At 41.7% G+C, this 17,274-nt stretch overlaps 1 protein-coding gene across 3 annotated transcripts in view; it reads left to right on the top strand.

The window, feature by feature from the left end:
• The window catches only part of afg2a (AAA ATPase AFG2A), an 86,502-nt gene that overhangs the window by 24,518 nt on the left and 44,710 nt on the right, over positions 1-17,274 (top strand). For all 3 annotated transcript variants that reach the window (XM_085903184.1, XM_085903193.1, XM_085903200.1), the window contains exons 12-15: positions 9,780-9,989; positions 11,459-11,512; positions 11,805-11,884; positions 14,949-15,075. In XM_085903184.1, the coding sequence (XP_085759310.1) occupies positions 9,780-9,989; positions 11,459-11,512; positions 11,805-11,884; positions 14,949-15,075 (471 nt within the window). The remainder of the gene's footprint in view (positions 1-9,779; positions 9,990-11,458; positions 11,513-11,804; positions 11,885-14,948; positions 15,076-17,274) is intronic.

The raw sequence follows: 17,274 nt of genomic DNA, 5'->3' as shown, positions 1-17,274 counted from the left end.
TAATCTTAGAAACCCTAAAAGTAGGTTGAAACCCTGGTTGGAAACCCTAACCCTAGTTTTAAAACCCAGTTCGAAACCCTAACCAGGTTTTAAAACCCTAGTCGGAAACCCTAACCCTAGTTTGAAACCCTAATTAGCGATCCCAAGACTGGTTGGAAAACCCTAGTCGGAAACCCTAACCCTAAAGCCTAGTCAGAAACCCTAATCTTAGAAACCCTAAAAGTAGGTTGAAACCCTGGTTGGAAACCCTAACCCTAGTTTTAAAACCCAGTTCGAAACCCTAACCAGGTTTTAAAACCCTAGTCGGAAACCCTAACCCTAGTTTGAAACCCTAATTAGCGATCCCAAGACTGGTTGGAAAACCCTAGTCGGAAACCCTAACCCTAAAGCCTAGTCAGAAACCCTAATCTTAGAAACCCTAAAAGTAGGTTGAAACCCTGGTTGGAAACCCTAACCCTAGTTTTAAAACCCAGTTCGAAACCCTAACCAGGTTTTAAAACCCTAGTCGGAAACCCTAACCCTAGTTTGAAACCCTAATTAGCGATCCCAAGACTGGTTGGAAAACCCTAGTCGGAAACCCTAACCCTAAAGCCTAGTCAGAAACCCTAATCTTAGAAACCCTAAAAGTAGGTTGAAACCCTGGTTGGAAACCCTAACCCTAGTTTTAAAACCCAGTTCGAAACCCTAACCAGGTTTTAAAACCCTAGTCGGAAACCCTAACCCTAGTTTGAAACCCTAATTAGCGATCCCAAGACTGGTTGGAAAACCCTAGTCGGAAACCCTAACCCTAAAGCCTAGTCAGAAACCCTAATCTTAGAAACCCTAAAAGTAGGTTGAAACCCTGGTTGGAAACCCTAACCCTAGTTTTAAAACCCAGTTCGAAACCCTAACCAGGTTTTAAAACCCTAGTCGGAAACCCTAACCCTAGTTTGAAACCCTAATTAGCGATCCCAAGACTGGTTGGAAAACCCTAGTCGGAAACCCTAACCCTAAAGCCTAGTCAGAAACCCTAATCTTAGAAACCCTAAAAGTAGGTTGAAACCCTGGTTGGAAACCCTAACCCTAGTTTTAAAACCCAGTTCGAAACCCTAACCAGGTTTTAAAACCCTAATCGGAAACCCTAACCCTAGTTTGAAACCCTAATTAGCGATCCCAAGACTGGTTGGAAACCCTAGTCGGAAACCCTAACCCTAAAGCCTAGTCAGAAACCCTAATCTTAGAAACCCTAAAAGTAGGTTGAAACCCTGGTTGGAAACCCTAACCCTAGTTTTAAAACCCAGTTCGAAACCCTAACCAGGTTTTAAAACCCTAATCGGAAACCCTAACCCTAGTTTGAAACCCTAATTAGCGATCCCAAGACTGGTTGGAAACCCTAGTCGGAAACCCTAACCCTAAAGCCTAGTCAGAAACCCTAATCTTAGAAACCCTAAAAGTAGGTTGAAACCCTGGTTAGAAACCCTAACCCTAGTTTTAAAACCCAGTTCGAAACCCTAACCAGGTTTTAAAACCCTAATCGGAAACCCTAACCCTAGTTTGAAACCCTAATTAGCGATCCCAAGACTGGTTGGAAACCCTAGTCGGAAACCCTAACCCTAAAGCCTAGTCAGAAACCCTAATCTTAGAAACCCTAAAAGTAGGTTGAAACCCTGGTTGGAAACCCTAACCCTAGTTTTAAAACCCAGTTCGAAACCCTAACCAGGTTTTAAAACCCTAATCGGAAACCCTAACCCTAGTTTGAAACCCTAATTAGCGATCCCAAGACTGGTTGGAAACCCTAGTCGGAAACCCTAACCCTAAAGCCTAGTCAGAAACCCTAATCTTAGAAACCCTAAAAGTAGGTTGAAACCCTGGTTGGAAACCCTAACCCTAGTTTTAAAACCCAGTTCGAAACCCTAACCAGGTTTTAAAACCCTAATCGGAAACCCTAACCCTAGTTTGAAACCCTAATTAGCGATCCCAAGACTGGTTGGAAACCCTAGTCGGAAACCCTAACCCTAAAGCCTAGTCAGAAACCCTAATCTTAGAAACCCTAAAAGTAGGTTGAAACCCTGGTTGGAAACCCTAACCCTAGTTTTAAAACCCAGTTCGAAACCCTAACCAGGTTTTAAAACCCTAGTCGGAAACCCTAACCCTAGTTTGAAACCCTAATTAGCGATCCCAAGACTGGTTGGAAAACCCTAGTCGGAAACCCTAACCCTAAAGCCTAGTCAGAAACCCTAATCTTAGAAACCCTAAAAGTAGGTTGAAACCCTGGTTGGAAACCCTAACCCTAGTTTTAAAACCCAGTTCGAAACCCTAACCAGGTTTTAAAACCCTAGTCGGAAACCCTAACCCTAGTTTGAAACCCTAATTAGCGATCCCAAGACTGGTTGGAAAACCCTAGTCGGAAACCCTAACCCTAAAGCCTAGTCAGAAACCCTAATCTTAGAAACCCTAAAAGTAGGTTGAAACCCTGGTTGGAAACCCTAACCCTAGTTTTAAAACCCAGTTCGAAACCCTAACCAGGTTTTAAAACCCTAGTCGGAAACCCTAACCCTAGTTTGAAACCCTAATTAGCGATCCCAAGACTGGTTGGAAAACCCTAGTCGGAAACCCTAACCCTAAAGCCTAGTCAGAAACCCTAATCTTAGAAACCCTAAAAGTAGGTTGAAACCCTGGTTGGAAACCCTAACCCTAGTTTTAAAACCCAGTTCGAAACCCTAACCAGGTTTTAAAACCCTAATCGGAAACCCTAACCCTAGTTTGAAACCCTAATTAGCGATCCCAAGACTGGTTGGAAACCCTAGTCGGAAACCCTAACCCTAAAGCCTAGTCAGAAACCCTAATCTTAGAAACCCTAAAAGTAGGTTGAAACCCTGGTTGGAAACCCTAACCCTAGTTTTAAAACCCAGTTCGAAACCCTAACCAGGTTTTAAAACCCTAATCGGAAACCCTAACCCTAGTTTGAAACCCTAATTAGCGATCCCAAGACTGGTTGGAAACCCTAGTCGGAAACCCTAACCCTAAAGCCTAGTCAGAAACCCTAATCTTAGAAACCCTAAAAGTAGGTTGAAACCCTGGTTGGAAACCCTAACCCTAGTTTTAAAACCCAGTTCGAAACCCTAACCAGGTTTTAAAACCCTAGTCGGAAACCCTAACCCTAGTTTGAAACCCTAATTAGCGATCCCAAGACTGGTTGGAAAACCCTAGTCGGAAACCCTAACCCTAAAGCCTAGTCAGAAACCCTAATCTTAGAAACCCTAAAAGTAGGTTGAAACCCTGGTTGGAAACCCTAACCCTAGTTTTAAAACCCAGTTCGAAACCCTAACCAGGTTTTAAAACCCTAGTCGGAAACCCTAACCCTAGTTTGAAACCCTAATTAGCGATCCCAAGACTGGTTGGAAAACCCTAGTCGGAAACCCTAACCCTAAAGCCTAGTCAGAAACCCTAATCTTAGAAACCCTAAAAGTAGGTTGAAACCCTGGTTGGAAACCCTAACCCTAGTTTTAAAACCCAGTTCGAAACCCTAACCAGGTTTTAAAACCCTAGTCGGAAACCCTAACCCTAGTTTGAAACCCTAATTAGCGATCCCAAGACTGGTTGGAAAACCCTAGTCGGAAACCCTAACCCTAAAGCCTAGTCAGAAACCCTAATCTTAGAAACCCTAAAAGTAGGTTGAAACCCTGGTTGGAAACCCTAACCCTAGTTTTAAAACCCAGTTCGAAACCCTAACCAGGTTTTAAAACCCTAGTCGGAAACCCTAACCCTAGTTTGAAACCCTAATTAGCGATCCCAAGACTGGTTGGAAAACCCTAGTCGGAAACCCTAACCCTAAAGCCTAGTCAGAAACCCTAATCTTAGAAACCCTAAAAGTAGGTTGAAACCCTGGTTGGAAACCCTAACCCTAGTTTTAAAACCCAGTTCGAAACCCTAACCAGGTTTTAAAACCCTAGTCGGAAACCCTAACCCTAGTTTGAAACCCTAATTAGCGATCCCAAGACTGGTTGGAAAACCCTAGTCGGAAACCCTAACCCTAAAGCCTAGTCAGAAACCCTAATCTTAGAAACCCTAAAAGTAGGTTGAAACCCTGGTTGGAAACCCTAACCCTAGTTTTAAAACCCAGTTCGAAACCCTAACCAGGTTTTAAAACCCTAATCGGAAACCCTAACCCTAGTTTGAAACCCTAATTAGCGATCCCAAGACTGGTTGGAAACCCTAGTCGGAAACCCTAACCCTAAAGCCTAGTCAGAAACCCTAATCTTAGAAACCCTAAAAGTAGGTTGAAACCCTGGTTGGAAACCCTAACCCTAGTTTTAAAACCCAGTTCGAAACCCTAACCAGGTTTTAAAACCCTAATCGGAAACCCTAACCCTAGTTTGAAACCCTAATTAGCGATCCCAAGACTGGTTGGAAACCCTAGTCGGAAACCCTAACCCTAAAGCCTAGTCAGAAACCCTAATCTTAGAAACCCTAAAAGTAGGTTGAAACCCTGGTTAGAAACCCTAACCCTAGTTTTAAAACCCGGTTCGAAACCCTAACCAGGTTTTAAAACCCTAATCGGAAACCCTAACCCTAGTTTGAAACCCTAATTAGCGATCCCAAGACTGGTTGGAAACCCTAGTCGGAAACCCTAACCCTAAAGCCTAGTCAGAAACCCTAATCTTAGAAACCCTAAAAGTAGGTTGAAACCCTGGTTGGAAACCCTAACCCTAGTTTTAAAACCCAGTTCGAAACCCTAACCAGGTTTTAAAACCCTAATCGGAAACCCTAACCCTAGTTTGAAACCCTAATTAGCGATCCCAAGACTGGTTGGAAACCCTAGTCGGAAACCCTAACCCTAAAGCCTAGTCAGAAACCCTAATCTTAGAAACCCTAAAAGTAGGTTGAAACCCTGGTTGGAAACCCTAACCCTAGTTTTAAAACCCAGTTCGAAACCCTAACCAGGTTTTAAAACCCTAATCGGAAACCCTAACCCTAGTTTGAAACCCTAATTAGCGATCCCAAGACTGGTTGGAAACCCTAGTCGGAAACCCTAACCCTAAAGCCTAGTCAGAAACCCTAATCTTAGAAACCCTAAAAGTAGGTTGAAACCCTGGTTGGAAACCCTAACCCTAGTTTTAAAACCCAGTTCGAAACCCTAACCAGGTTTTAAAACCCTAGTCGGAAACCCTAACCCTAGTTTGAAACCCTAATTAGCGATCCCAAGACTGGTTGGAAAACCCTAGTCGGAAACCCTAACCCTAAAGCCTAGTCAGAAACCCTAATCTTAGAAACCCTAAAAGTAGGTTGAAACCCTGGTTGGAAACCCTAACCCTAGTTTTAAAACCCAGTTCGAAACCCTAACCAGGTTTTAAAACCCTAGTCGGAAACCCTAACCCTAGTTTGAAACCCTAATTAGCGATCCCAAGACTGGTTGGAAAACCCTAGTCGGAAACCCTAACCCTAAAGCCTAGTCAGAAACCCTAATCTTAGAAACCCTAAAAGTAGGTTGAAACCCTGGTTGGAAACCCTAACCCTAGTTTTAAAACCCAGTTCGAAACCCTAACCAGGTTTTAAAACCCTAGTCGGAAACCCTAACCCTAGTTTGAAACCCTAATTAGCGATCCCAAGACTGGTTGGAAAACCCTAGTCGGAAACCCTAACCCTAAAGCCTAGTCAGAAACCCTAATCTTAGAAACCCTAAAAGTAGGTTGAAACCCTGGTTGGAAACCCTAACCCTAGTTTTAAAACCCAGTTCGAAACCCTAACCAGGTTTTAAAACCCTAATCGGAAACCCTAACCCTAGTTTGAAACCCTAATTAGCGATCCCAAGACTGGTTGGAAAACCCTAGTCGGAAACCCTAACCCTAAAGCCTAGTCAGAAACCCTAATCTTAGAAACCCTAAAAGTAGGTTGAAACCCTGGTTGGAAACCCTAACCCTAGTTTTAAAACCCAGTTCGAAACCCTAACCAGGTTTTAAAACCCTAATCGGAAACCCTAACCCTAGTTTGAAACCCTAATTAGCGATCCCAAGACTGGTTGGAAACCCTAGTCGGAAACCCTAACCCTAAAGCCTAGTCAGAAACCCTAATCTTAGAAACCCTAAAAGTAGGTTGAAACCCTGGTTGGAAACCCTAACCCTAGTTTTAAAACCCAGTTCGAAACCCTAACCAGGTTTTAAAACCCTAATCGGAAACCCTAACCCTAGTTTGAAACCCTAATTAGCGATCCCAAGACTGGTTGGAAACCCTAGTCGGAAACCCTAACCCTAAAGCCTAGTCAGAAACCCTAATCTTAGAAACCCTAAAAGTAGGTTGAAACCCTGGTTGGAAACCCTAACCCTAGTTTTAAAACCCAGTTCGAAACCCTAACCAGGTTTTAAAACCCTAATCGGAAACCCTAACCCTAGTTTGAAACCCTAATTAGCGATCCCAAGACTGGTTGGAAACCCTAGTCGGAAACCCTAACCCTAAAGCCTAGTCAGAAACCCTAATCTTAGAAACCCTAAAAGTAGGTTGAAACCCTGGTTGGAAACCCTAACCCTAGTTTTAAAACCCAGTTCGAAACCCTAACCAGGTTTTAAAACCCTAATCGGAAACCCTAACCCTAGTTTGAAACCCTAATTAGCGATCCCAAGACTGGTTGGAAACCCTAGTCGGAAACCCTAACCCTAGTTTGAAAGCCTAGTTCGAAACCCTAATCTTAGAAACCCATAAGTAGGTTGAAACCCTGGTTGGAAACCCTAACCCTAGTTTTAAATCCCAGTTCGAAACCCTAACCAGGTTTTAAAACCTTAGTCAGAAACCCTAACCCTCGTTTGAAACCCTAATTAGCCATCCCAGGACTGGTTGGAAACCCTAGTCGGAAACCTTTTTAAATTAGATTGAAAGAAAATCATTTGCAGGGGAACAATGTCCACTGAGAATCTCACATAGGTTGAAAACTAATCGAGATGTCTTGTGTCATCCGTCCAAAAAGCTGTTTCATTCCGGCTCTTGAATTTATTTGTCAACCCATCAAAGCACCAAGTCCTCTTGTTAAGTTCAGAAAACAACAGTAAAAGATAATAAGGGGTCTTTAGACTTGGAAAAAAAAAACGACAACTTCAGAACGAGTGAGCAAGGTGTGAGTCAAAGCGTCAACCTTGTAATTCCACAAATTAATTCTGGCGTGCTGGCCATGCGACCGACCGTTAAAATCTTCAGAGCAAGAATGCCACGCAAAGCCCCGAGAGGAGTGATTTGTATTTCGCTGAGTAACGTGTCTTGTGGGCCAATGCACGCCAGCCTACGTGTCGTAAAAACCAACATGCAACATGGGCTTTCTTGCACTATGCTGCACCTGTAGTGGGAGAAATTATGCCTTTTCTGTCCCAGTAGGTGGCAGCAGAGGGAAAGGGTTGATATAATGGAATACTAGAAGAAATAGGCAAAATGTATGGGGAGAAGACCGATTTTTTTTTTTTAAATCACTTCATTCACCAAAAATGTATGCAAAATATTGTCGACGGTTGAAATGATTTAAAAATGATTGTTAAATATTATGTTGTATCAGAGCCATTTTCCGTAATTATTGCAATATCGCAATAGCATTAAAAAAATGTGCGAGACATTGTAAGGTAATATTTATCATGCAGTCACCATGCTGTGTAGATCTGATTATCTATTGTCAAATTACTGTATCGTGCTGCTATTGGCGCTTGTGGAAAAATATGTCGAAATATTTGGATTGATTATTACCCAATTGCTTTATTGGGTTACTGTTGGAAAACTCATGAACGGCATAATTTGACTCTTTTTTTGGATATAATGCGTACAGTGTTGCTGGTGTTGGAAACTTATTGATACATGACTGTTTTCCTCCAATAGAACGATAAGCCAGCAATTACTGCACCTTAATGTTGCTGGTGTTGGAAACTTATTGATACATGACTGTTTTCCTCCAATAGAACGATAAGCCAGCAATTACTGCACCTTAATGTTACTGTGTTGTTGATAAACATATTTTCTGGGAAAATATAGTGACATACACTGTGGGGGACCCCTAACAGTAAAAGCCAAAAGTAAGATGTCATATCGTTTTCAAGCAAAAATCTATTATCGTGCATTTGCGTCATCAAGATACTCTTGGTATCTTTTGGAAAATATTGCGCTTGCATTCATTGCAGTATGTCTGCTTTTCAGCTTTTATCTTTCTTTTTTTTTTTCAATCCCGGCAATCTAAACAAGCATTCTAGCTTTCCGGCCTATCTCTCTGTCTCTCTGTCTCTCTCTCTCATGGTCTCCTCGCTCTCCTTCTTCCGCTGCTGTCCATAAATTGCTTGGTATTTCCAGTATGTGGCCAGACGCCAGATTTCCATGAGGTGCTTCGTTCCCCGGAGACGGCGCCGGTGGCCTGGGATGTGTTACCTCTGTGTGATGGAGGATGTCGCTGGTGGAGGCGTGTGATAGAGAGAAGAGAAAACGACAAAGACAGGGAGGAATGGTTAAAAGGAACTAGAGATGACTTCATAATGAGAAGAGACTGTCTCACCTGCATTAACATTTCTGTCATATAGTGTATGAATAATGGGCGCCAAAATCATTTCATTACTAACTCTAAAATACTTTATCGTTGAAAATTGATCTTACATTTTCTTAAAGATGATTTGGTTTGGAACAACCTGTAAGAATACAAAATACTCCTTTTTAATTTGCCATTTTAGCTACCCAAACAACCGCTGTTAAGGTCGTCGTTGCACATTTTCTGTAATTTTGTTCTGCTTTTCTGTTCCTGTCTTGCTCGTAATCTCTTTCCCCTCAAGCATTTATGACTTTGGAAACAGATACGTTTTTCCCCATCTGGGAAACAGGTGGAAGATATAAGCGTTTTGCCAGGAGCATTCTTCTTTTTGTTTTCCATCAGTGGAAACTAGCTTTGGCACGACTATAGCATGTTCATAGTTTTTTTTTTTTTTTTAGGGGGGCCAGTTTCAGACAACCATTCAATGTGAATGAAGGCAGATGGTGAGAGGTTATGTGAACCGCACAAGAATGCGCGGTGATTTGAATGAAAACAGGCCAATGCGTTGCACCATGGCGTGGATTTGAAGACGTGAAGAGTAGAATGGATTGCGCGTGGAAGCGTTAGTGCGGGAAGACGCTGGCCTCCCACCCTGGTTCAGACAAGCAGCCGTTGGCTGACTCCAACATCGCCTCATAATTCAACCGGAATTATCAGTTCCTCGCGTCCTTCCAAATATTCCCTTCAGTGCTTCAAACGCGTTTGTCCATCCGGAATAATTTATCATCATTGGCTTTGTCTGAGAGGTCTTCAATGAGACTGGCTTCTGTATATAGTTATGTTTTTGTGAAGGATTTCAAGTCGGGCTGAGCCATTTTCTCAAATAATCTACCTACGATCACTATTACAATTGCGATTTAACATGTGATTTTTCTTCCAAGGTCCCCTTCCCTTATTTTGTTTGAACAAACGCAAGCAATAAATTGATCTTTACTACAATAAACAATATCATTTCCTGTTAGCATTAAGCTAAACAGATGTTCTAAAGGAGAGTGGAGTAATTATATTTTAATTTGACTCTAAACCTCAACTGGGAGTGCTCATAACCAGCTTGACATTTTCTTTCCAAGAATTGTTCATGACGTACCAAGTTAGTTGGGTTGAGTTCATTGCCACCATACAGCACTCATGTTTCAGTTTTGAAAGCAAAACTTTTTCCCTAAAGGTCTCTCATATCTTTGAAATCTCGTGAGTCAGCTCACTTGTCTGTTCAGGTTGTAATTCTTCTGAAGACCAATATTCCTAAAACCCAATACAGGTCCGCTGGGCTGATGTTGGCGGCATGGAGGACGTGAAACTGAAACTGAAGCAAGCTGTGGAGTGGCCCCTGAGGCACCCCGATGCCTTCACTCGCATGGGCATCCAGCCACCAAAGGGGGTCTTGCTGTATGGACCGCCAGGCTGCTCCAAGACTATGATAGCCAAGGCCCTGGCCAATGAAAGTGGCCTCAACTTCCTGGCTATCAAAGTGAGTTTGCCTTTATTGGTCACTTCCAAACACGCAAACACCTCTTCTTAAAATTAGGTCAAATACAGCAAAAACAAAAATGAGTCTGTAATTTTCATCTGAATGTCTACACACTTGATGAGAACGTAGTCAGCTGATTAATTTTTGGTCATGATCAATCTTGACCCTGAGGCTTTTATTCAGGTCAAAGTTCGACTAACAAGAAAAATGTACATGCCGCAAACAATATTGTGTCTTGTGTCAAACCAAAATCTTGAATGAAGACTCTGAATCGATCATTATTTCCTCAATTTATTTTCATGAGAATGCACATTGACATGTTTTTTTTTTTTTAAATGTAAAACATCAATAACCACCCTCAAAAAATTCACAGCAGTACAAAATCAGGTACGTAAATCGTGACCTAATAGGTTTGTTTTTGTTTTTAACTAATGTATTGATTTCAAATCATGTTCGTGTGTTTAAGCCACCAGGCATCCATCAATATTATCCCTACACGGGCTTAACATGTCCATCAACGTCTTAGAGAAAAGGTTTCCCCTTGATGACCCCGGGAGGGGCATCTCTCTGCCTCACTTCCTGTGCCAAGAGCTCCCTTGTGTGACCCTTGACCCCGTGTTTGTCCATTTTCATTCATCACCCCTACCACTGTCACCTCAGCCTTCCTCCCTGCCGCCATTCATTCACCGCATCCTGACAGAGACGGATGGACCAAATTGTCGAGTTGTTGATCAGTGATTGTCTTTCAAAGCGGTTGCCATGTGAGACGGGAAGTCGCAGCTGCATGAGGAAATGCTAAAGCTAATTCGGTAGCCCAAAAAAAGTCTTGGGTGAAGGCAAAACTGAAGTTGAGCATTTTATTTTCATTTGTACATGAGGAACATATGACATCACTCGTAAGATTCGTCAAAAGAAAATGACAGTTTTAAACTCAATTTATTTAACCCAAAACAAAACCTTTTTATTTCTGTAGTTATGTGATTAGAAACTGATGTCATTTTGGAATCAGCGTCTCAGCAACCTAAAGTTGCCCTGAATCTATTCAAATATCTTTGCCCCCCCCCCGGAATAAAAATGTCGCCTCCAAAACACACACGACGTCAGTCACCACGTACGGACGTTTTTCTGCGACGTGAAATGTCCTCTCCTGTGTCGTCCCGCAGGTGTTGAAAAGGGGAACTACAGAGGGAGGAAATTCTCCCTGGGAGTCTAAATGAACGTTTATCTGCTTAATCTACGAAAGCTGAGCAAGAGAACTAGAAACACATCTCAAAAATGAACTAGTATTGAGTATATCAAAGTTGACCAACAGTTTAACCGGAGCCAAGACTTGAAGTGCTGACATTGGATGGACTCAATCTATTTATGAGAAGGAGAGCAGAGTGGAGATGCAGACTGTCACATTATGTTAGCTTCTTGGGTTATTAGCACTAACACTTCGCTAATGTCCACCATTGTTGTCTTTTCAGGGTCCTGAATTGTTGAGCAAGTACGTCGGCGAGTCTGAAAGAGCCGTGAGAGAGGTATGTCCCGTTTTCACTTTTCATTAGACCTGTAACAGAAGAAATAACATTTACCCGCCTCTGACTTTGACGCACCTCGGTAAACGCGAGATGCTGGCGCAATTCTTACTGTAACTGTGAGTTGTGTTGTTCGTTTCTTATTTTTAGCGCTTGATGTCAGATGTGCTCATTATGACGCCATCAAGTGACGCATTTCCTGTTTACGCTCGCTGCCAGCTGAGGACGATCTCCATTCAGCATCTATTTTAAATTCCCCTTTTCCTCTTCTCCCGTCTTTGTTGCCACCTCGCAGGTGTTTCGGAAGGCCAGAGCCGTCGCTCCCTCCATCGTCTTCTTTGACGAGATCGACGCACTGGCCAGCGAAAGAGGAAGGTAACTGTGCTATTAATAAATATAAAACGTGCAGTATTGTTCACCTCTGAGACAACAGACTTCTTCATTGTCTGGGCCGTGACAAATGCTCTTTGCCGTCCTCTTTGTGGCCTGTCCGACACAGTGGACGCTCTTTCTTTAATGGGATGGCGCATCTGTCGTGTGGAGGAAATAGGATGGCGGAGGCAGTTGAGGGGGTTGGCTCGACAGACGACATGCACCGGAGGCACACAAACGTTTCATTGTCCTCCGTACCTTGCAGATGAGGGGCGGAGAGAGGCCGAATATGTGTGATTTTTCGCTCTTTCTGACTTTCTGTCTGTCCGTCCGTCCAAATGATCAATCCACATATTCCATCCATCTCTCCTAATCCATCAAATTTAATGGTTTAAAAAAAAAAAACTCACCTTCCTTGACCAGATGCGTCATTCCGTCTCCAGATAACAGATATGGGAGCAAAAACGGGAAGTAAATATTAACATTTAATTAAGGTATTGAAAAAAATAATTATAGATCATTTGAAACCATAGCAAAGTTTTGTGAGCAAAGCTATGATTTCAGACTGTCCCCTGACATCAGTCCGATACAATGATAAACGGATGGATGGATGGATGGATGGATGGATGGATGGATGGATGGATGGATGGATGGATGGATGGATGGATGGATGGATGGATGGATGGATGGATGGATGGATGGATGGATACATGGATGGATGGATACATGGATGGATACATGGATGGATACATGGATGGATGGATACATGGATACATGGATGGATACATGGATGGACAGATGATGGGTAGATGTGTATGAATACAAGTAGGTAAATAATGGAAAACGGCTGACCAGCCTAAAGCAAGCCACTATTAAAGAACATTGATTTATCCCTCATCCGCCAAGGTTATTTATGCGCGTGCACTTTCTGCCATGTTTAATCAATAAAGTGGCTTGTGCAGCCCCTCCCTGGGACTTTCAAAACTGTTGACACAGGAGGACCACCTCTGTCTGACTCGTGGCGCGTGCGCGTCCATTCCCTACACCGACACGTAAAAAAAATGAGAAGCACCTGTAAATCTGTCAGCCGACCTGCCACGAGTCCAAACTCGTGGGATGAATTGAGGAAGGCAAGCCAGATGGAGCTAAGGGGGAATGTTAAAACACACAAAAAAAATAGCACACAAAGGTGACAAACACTGCACAAGACTGTACAGATGTAGTCAATGAATATTGTAATGAGGACAAACTTTTTCACTCTGAAATATTTTAACCATAAAAAAAAAAATGTAAACACATATTTTACTAAATAAACACCTACAGTATAATAGAAAACAACAAATGATGGACGTAAATAGTGAATGTATAAAAATGAATGTAAGGGAAAAACACAAAAGTAAAGGTTTTGGAAAATAGAAATTCAAAACATTTAAAAATATAAATATAAAAAAACAAATAATACTTCATATTTAAAAATAAAATGAAAAGCAATGTCAACATTAAACCGTGTGTTTCAAAAGAAAGATCTTCAATAACTTTATAAAAAATTGTAAAATAAATACACAACATCTAAATCGTACATACGGTATTAAGTATAATGAAAAATCACGGAAAACTCAAATATTATAAAGATAGATACACATTAAATAATAGCTTAATTAAAAAAACTCACTGAAGCAAATATTGAAACCTGATACATTAGACTGTAAACAGTAAATGTTTGAATTTAATGAAGTAGGTAAAAATGCAAAATGTGAAAGTTTCTCATGGTTTAAATAGAAGAAAAATATGAATAAAAATAAACAAGGAAAAATAAATCAACTTCCCACCCACCCCAAAAGAGAAAATTAAACCCAATTAAAAATATATATTTTCTTGTAAATAAATTTAAAATATCGATTTGGGATCTATTTGACTCATCGAAAGGCTACAAATAAAAACGTTGCCGTAGACATCTGTGTTCTGGTGCTTTTTGATGACATCATTGGCTGTGTATACTCAACTTTTGCTGCCAACGCGTATATTTGCCCCCTTTTCTTATGAAAGAAGCTGTTAAGACTGCACAAACCAAGGCTTTCAAATGAGTAGTGTGAGTTTTTCAAGACGAATATTAGCAATTAGAGGTGATGGATGTCACTTCCTCTTGCAGGGAATTTGCCTGCTCTACCATCCATCCATCACGCGTGTCTTTTCTGGGCACGTTTGTTGTTTCAACACTTGTTTACTTCTTCTAACCTACTCCATCACTTCACTTCAGAGGAGGCAAAAGTACTCACACTTTGTATTTAAGTAGATTGACTTGTATAAAATAGACGTGTAAATTCAATTGCTTTCGTTTGCGCCTGTCTCATTTAAGTTCTCGCAGATATGAGTGTATCTTAAAATGTTGTACATTATTTTAATCTCCACCGACTCGGTTTTTTAACTGTTGATCGGGCAAGTAGCCACAAGTTGGCGCATATTCCTCGCAAACTCTTGGAAGTTCCAACGTCAGCTGCTTTGAGTAGAAATTGGAAAAGTACAAATTCTTAAATGTACTTTTTGAGCATGTTTTTGAAGTAGTGTGTGAAGACTATCTTTTAACTGCGTCTTCGGAATTAACCAATCACATTCAAGCTCTTGTTAAATGTGAATCGGCAAACGATCGTCACAAATTTTAGTGCTCCAAATACTCGGATGTTCGAGTAGGCTTTTCATGACGTAAAAGGAAAAAAATTGAAATAATGAAAATAAATCCAAACTTGAAAGAAAATGACATTTTAATTAAAAAAAATATATATATATAATTTAAGAAATACATAAAAAGGAAAGATAGTTCAAAAAGTAATAAAAAAATGAAGGCTGAAAAAAGTGACAAGCCTTTTTTGACACAGTTATAAGGCTTGAGAAAAATAACTACTCTTGTAAATTACAGAAACCTGAAAAATTTACAACAGTATTTTGTACTCAGTTACTTTCCACCACTGCTTCACATTCAGTTTATTTTCCCTCCACTCACATCCATCGTTCATCACATCCTGTCATTTACTCTCATTTTCCGCCACGTTCTCCATCACCCCCTCTCCAGCTCTTCGGGATCGGGCGGCGTGGGCGACAGGGTCCTGGCGCAGCTCCTGACAGAGATGGACGGCATCGAGCAGCTCGGCGACGTCACTGTGCTGGCCGCCACCAACCGTCCGGACATGATTGATAAGGTAAACACACGCCAGACTCTCCTTTGGTCTGTGATTGATAAGGACCCCCACAACTCCCCTGCCGCGCACCCCCAACCCCAACCCCCGTCCGTCCTCGCTTCCCCCTCCGCCACTGTTATACATGATTGATGAGGTTAAAGGTGCCTCTCTTCACTCTCCCTTTGGGACGCTGTCATTGCTTTGTTTGCTGCGGATAAATACAACAACACATTGCATTTACTTTGTTTGGCTCTCATGAGAAATGATTTAACATAAACTCCATGATAGCTACTATTCTAAAATAGATTCTATTTTACACCCGATACCCATTGTGAAAATGCAAAAAATACATACCTGTAAAAAAGAAAAAATCATTAAAACTGTCTAGAAATCACACCTAAAAAGTACCTACAATTTAAAATTTAAAAAAATCTTTAAAATATTCAATACATAATCCATTATTGTTTTTTTAAAAAAACTAATATTTTAAAAATGTGTGGATGCACCAAAAATATGAAATTTGGTCATGCAAGGTTTCCTGCCTTATACGTATGTTGAGCATTATTGTACAATGCCCAGGAAGCAACTCTCTCTCTCACACACAGAAGGGAGTGTAGAAGTGACTCGTGAACTGTATGATAGATGATCGAAAGGTTGACGTTGTTTCCGGCCTCTGTTCCAATCAACTCCAGCATCTTGATTTTAGTCACTTGAAGATGATTAGTAGGACTTCTCCTTTTTGGTAGCCTCTCTGAGAGGCACATCTCCACCTTCCTCTCTTTTATCTCCTCCTCTTCCCCGTCGACAAAAAGCTTTTCTTTGCTCTCTTATCCGCCCATCTCTGGCCTAATGAAATTTCCTGAGTGCTGATCAAAGGAAGGCGTCTGGGCCTTTTCAAAGGCACACAGGAAGGAGAGTGTCCTGCTGCTCCTTAAAGGACAGACGGCTTGTCTATTTTTTGGTCCCTTTGGCTCTGGGCCACCACAAATACTTTTGCATGGATGATGAGAGGAAGCGTTTCCTCGGAAAATAGAAGATGGAACAACCTTCCGTATACATGGCAATGCGCTGGGTGTAGTCGTTGACGCAGTCAGGAGATCCCGGTTCAAAAATCTCGGACCGGTTTGATTTCTGGGAAAGAGCAGGGTGTCTATTTTAAGCAGCATTTATTGGTCTTGACGACCCAATAAAGTGAAGTCGGGGAAACAAGCAAAGACTGAGGGCTACGTAGTACTCAATTGTGGCGCTGTAGCCTTAAATTGCTCCCATCATTTTCCATTTCTTAAACACGCACCTAAAATCGTCTTCAGTCAGTCTACGGGAATAGCTACTTTTGAGTGCCTCGTTGTTCGTTGTAAGTGCATGCACATCATGCTCCAAAATAATTGGTAAAAAAAAAAGCTGATGATTTTGGCATATTGTAAAACAGTAAAACATTCTGCCTGTGATTAATTTATATTGTTGTAAGCATTAAGGGACCCAAAAACAAGTTATTTGATCAATTATCAAAAGATTATTCTGCTATCGGAATCGGCATCAGTCTAAAATCAAAATACTACTATATCAGTCGATCCCTAGAATGTACGTAATTTTTTTATGTATAAGGGGATGACCGCTATTGGGTTGGCCACAATGGAAATAGTGTAGTGATTGACTTTAAATCCACTCTAACCTCGTTGGGTTCCCTTTATGGGGAATGGATCCATCTCAACAGTGGCGGAGTGACAACAGCTTCCTTCTTCTTGACAAGCAGCCACTCTCTCATTTCCAATTTCTTTTGTAGCTTTCAAAGTGAGAAACACCCAGTTTGCATTTGCCAATACGTAGCGGTGGTGGAGGGGTTGGAGGGACTCTATTAGGTAAGGTAGGCTGCTCAGGCTTTTTGTTGCTGCCTTGGACAGATGGGAAGCCCCATGCATCTCCCCTTCATGAGTGGGCCTCTCAGGAAGTGGTCTCCCAGGCAGCTGAGAAATCACATCACCCCCCCCCCCCCCCTCCCTTGCCCACCATCTGAGTGAGTGCATTGCTCATAAATGGACTCCCATAGTCACTTATGTTGCGGTAGAAAACTGTCAACGCAAGAAAGAGCTTTATGAAATGAATGTTAACTGATCCAATGTCGAGTCACGCGGATGTGGAACACGCTATTTTAGCCCTTGGCGTACACACACAAGCGTGCACACACCACAGCAGGCACGGGTGGTCATTCCAATGCAAATG

Source organism: Syngnathus leptorhynchus, chromosome 2 (assembly GCF_054491065.1).
Source record: "Syngnathus leptorhynchus isolate UIUO chromosome 2, UIUO_Slep, whole genome shotgun sequence".
Lineage (NCBI taxonomy): Eukaryota > Metazoa > Chordata > Actinopteri > Syngnathiformes > Syngnathidae > Syngnathus > Syngnathus leptorhynchus.
The sequence above is the reverse complement of the archived record's forward strand: the minus strand, read 5'-3'. Positions and strand labels throughout refer to the sequence as shown.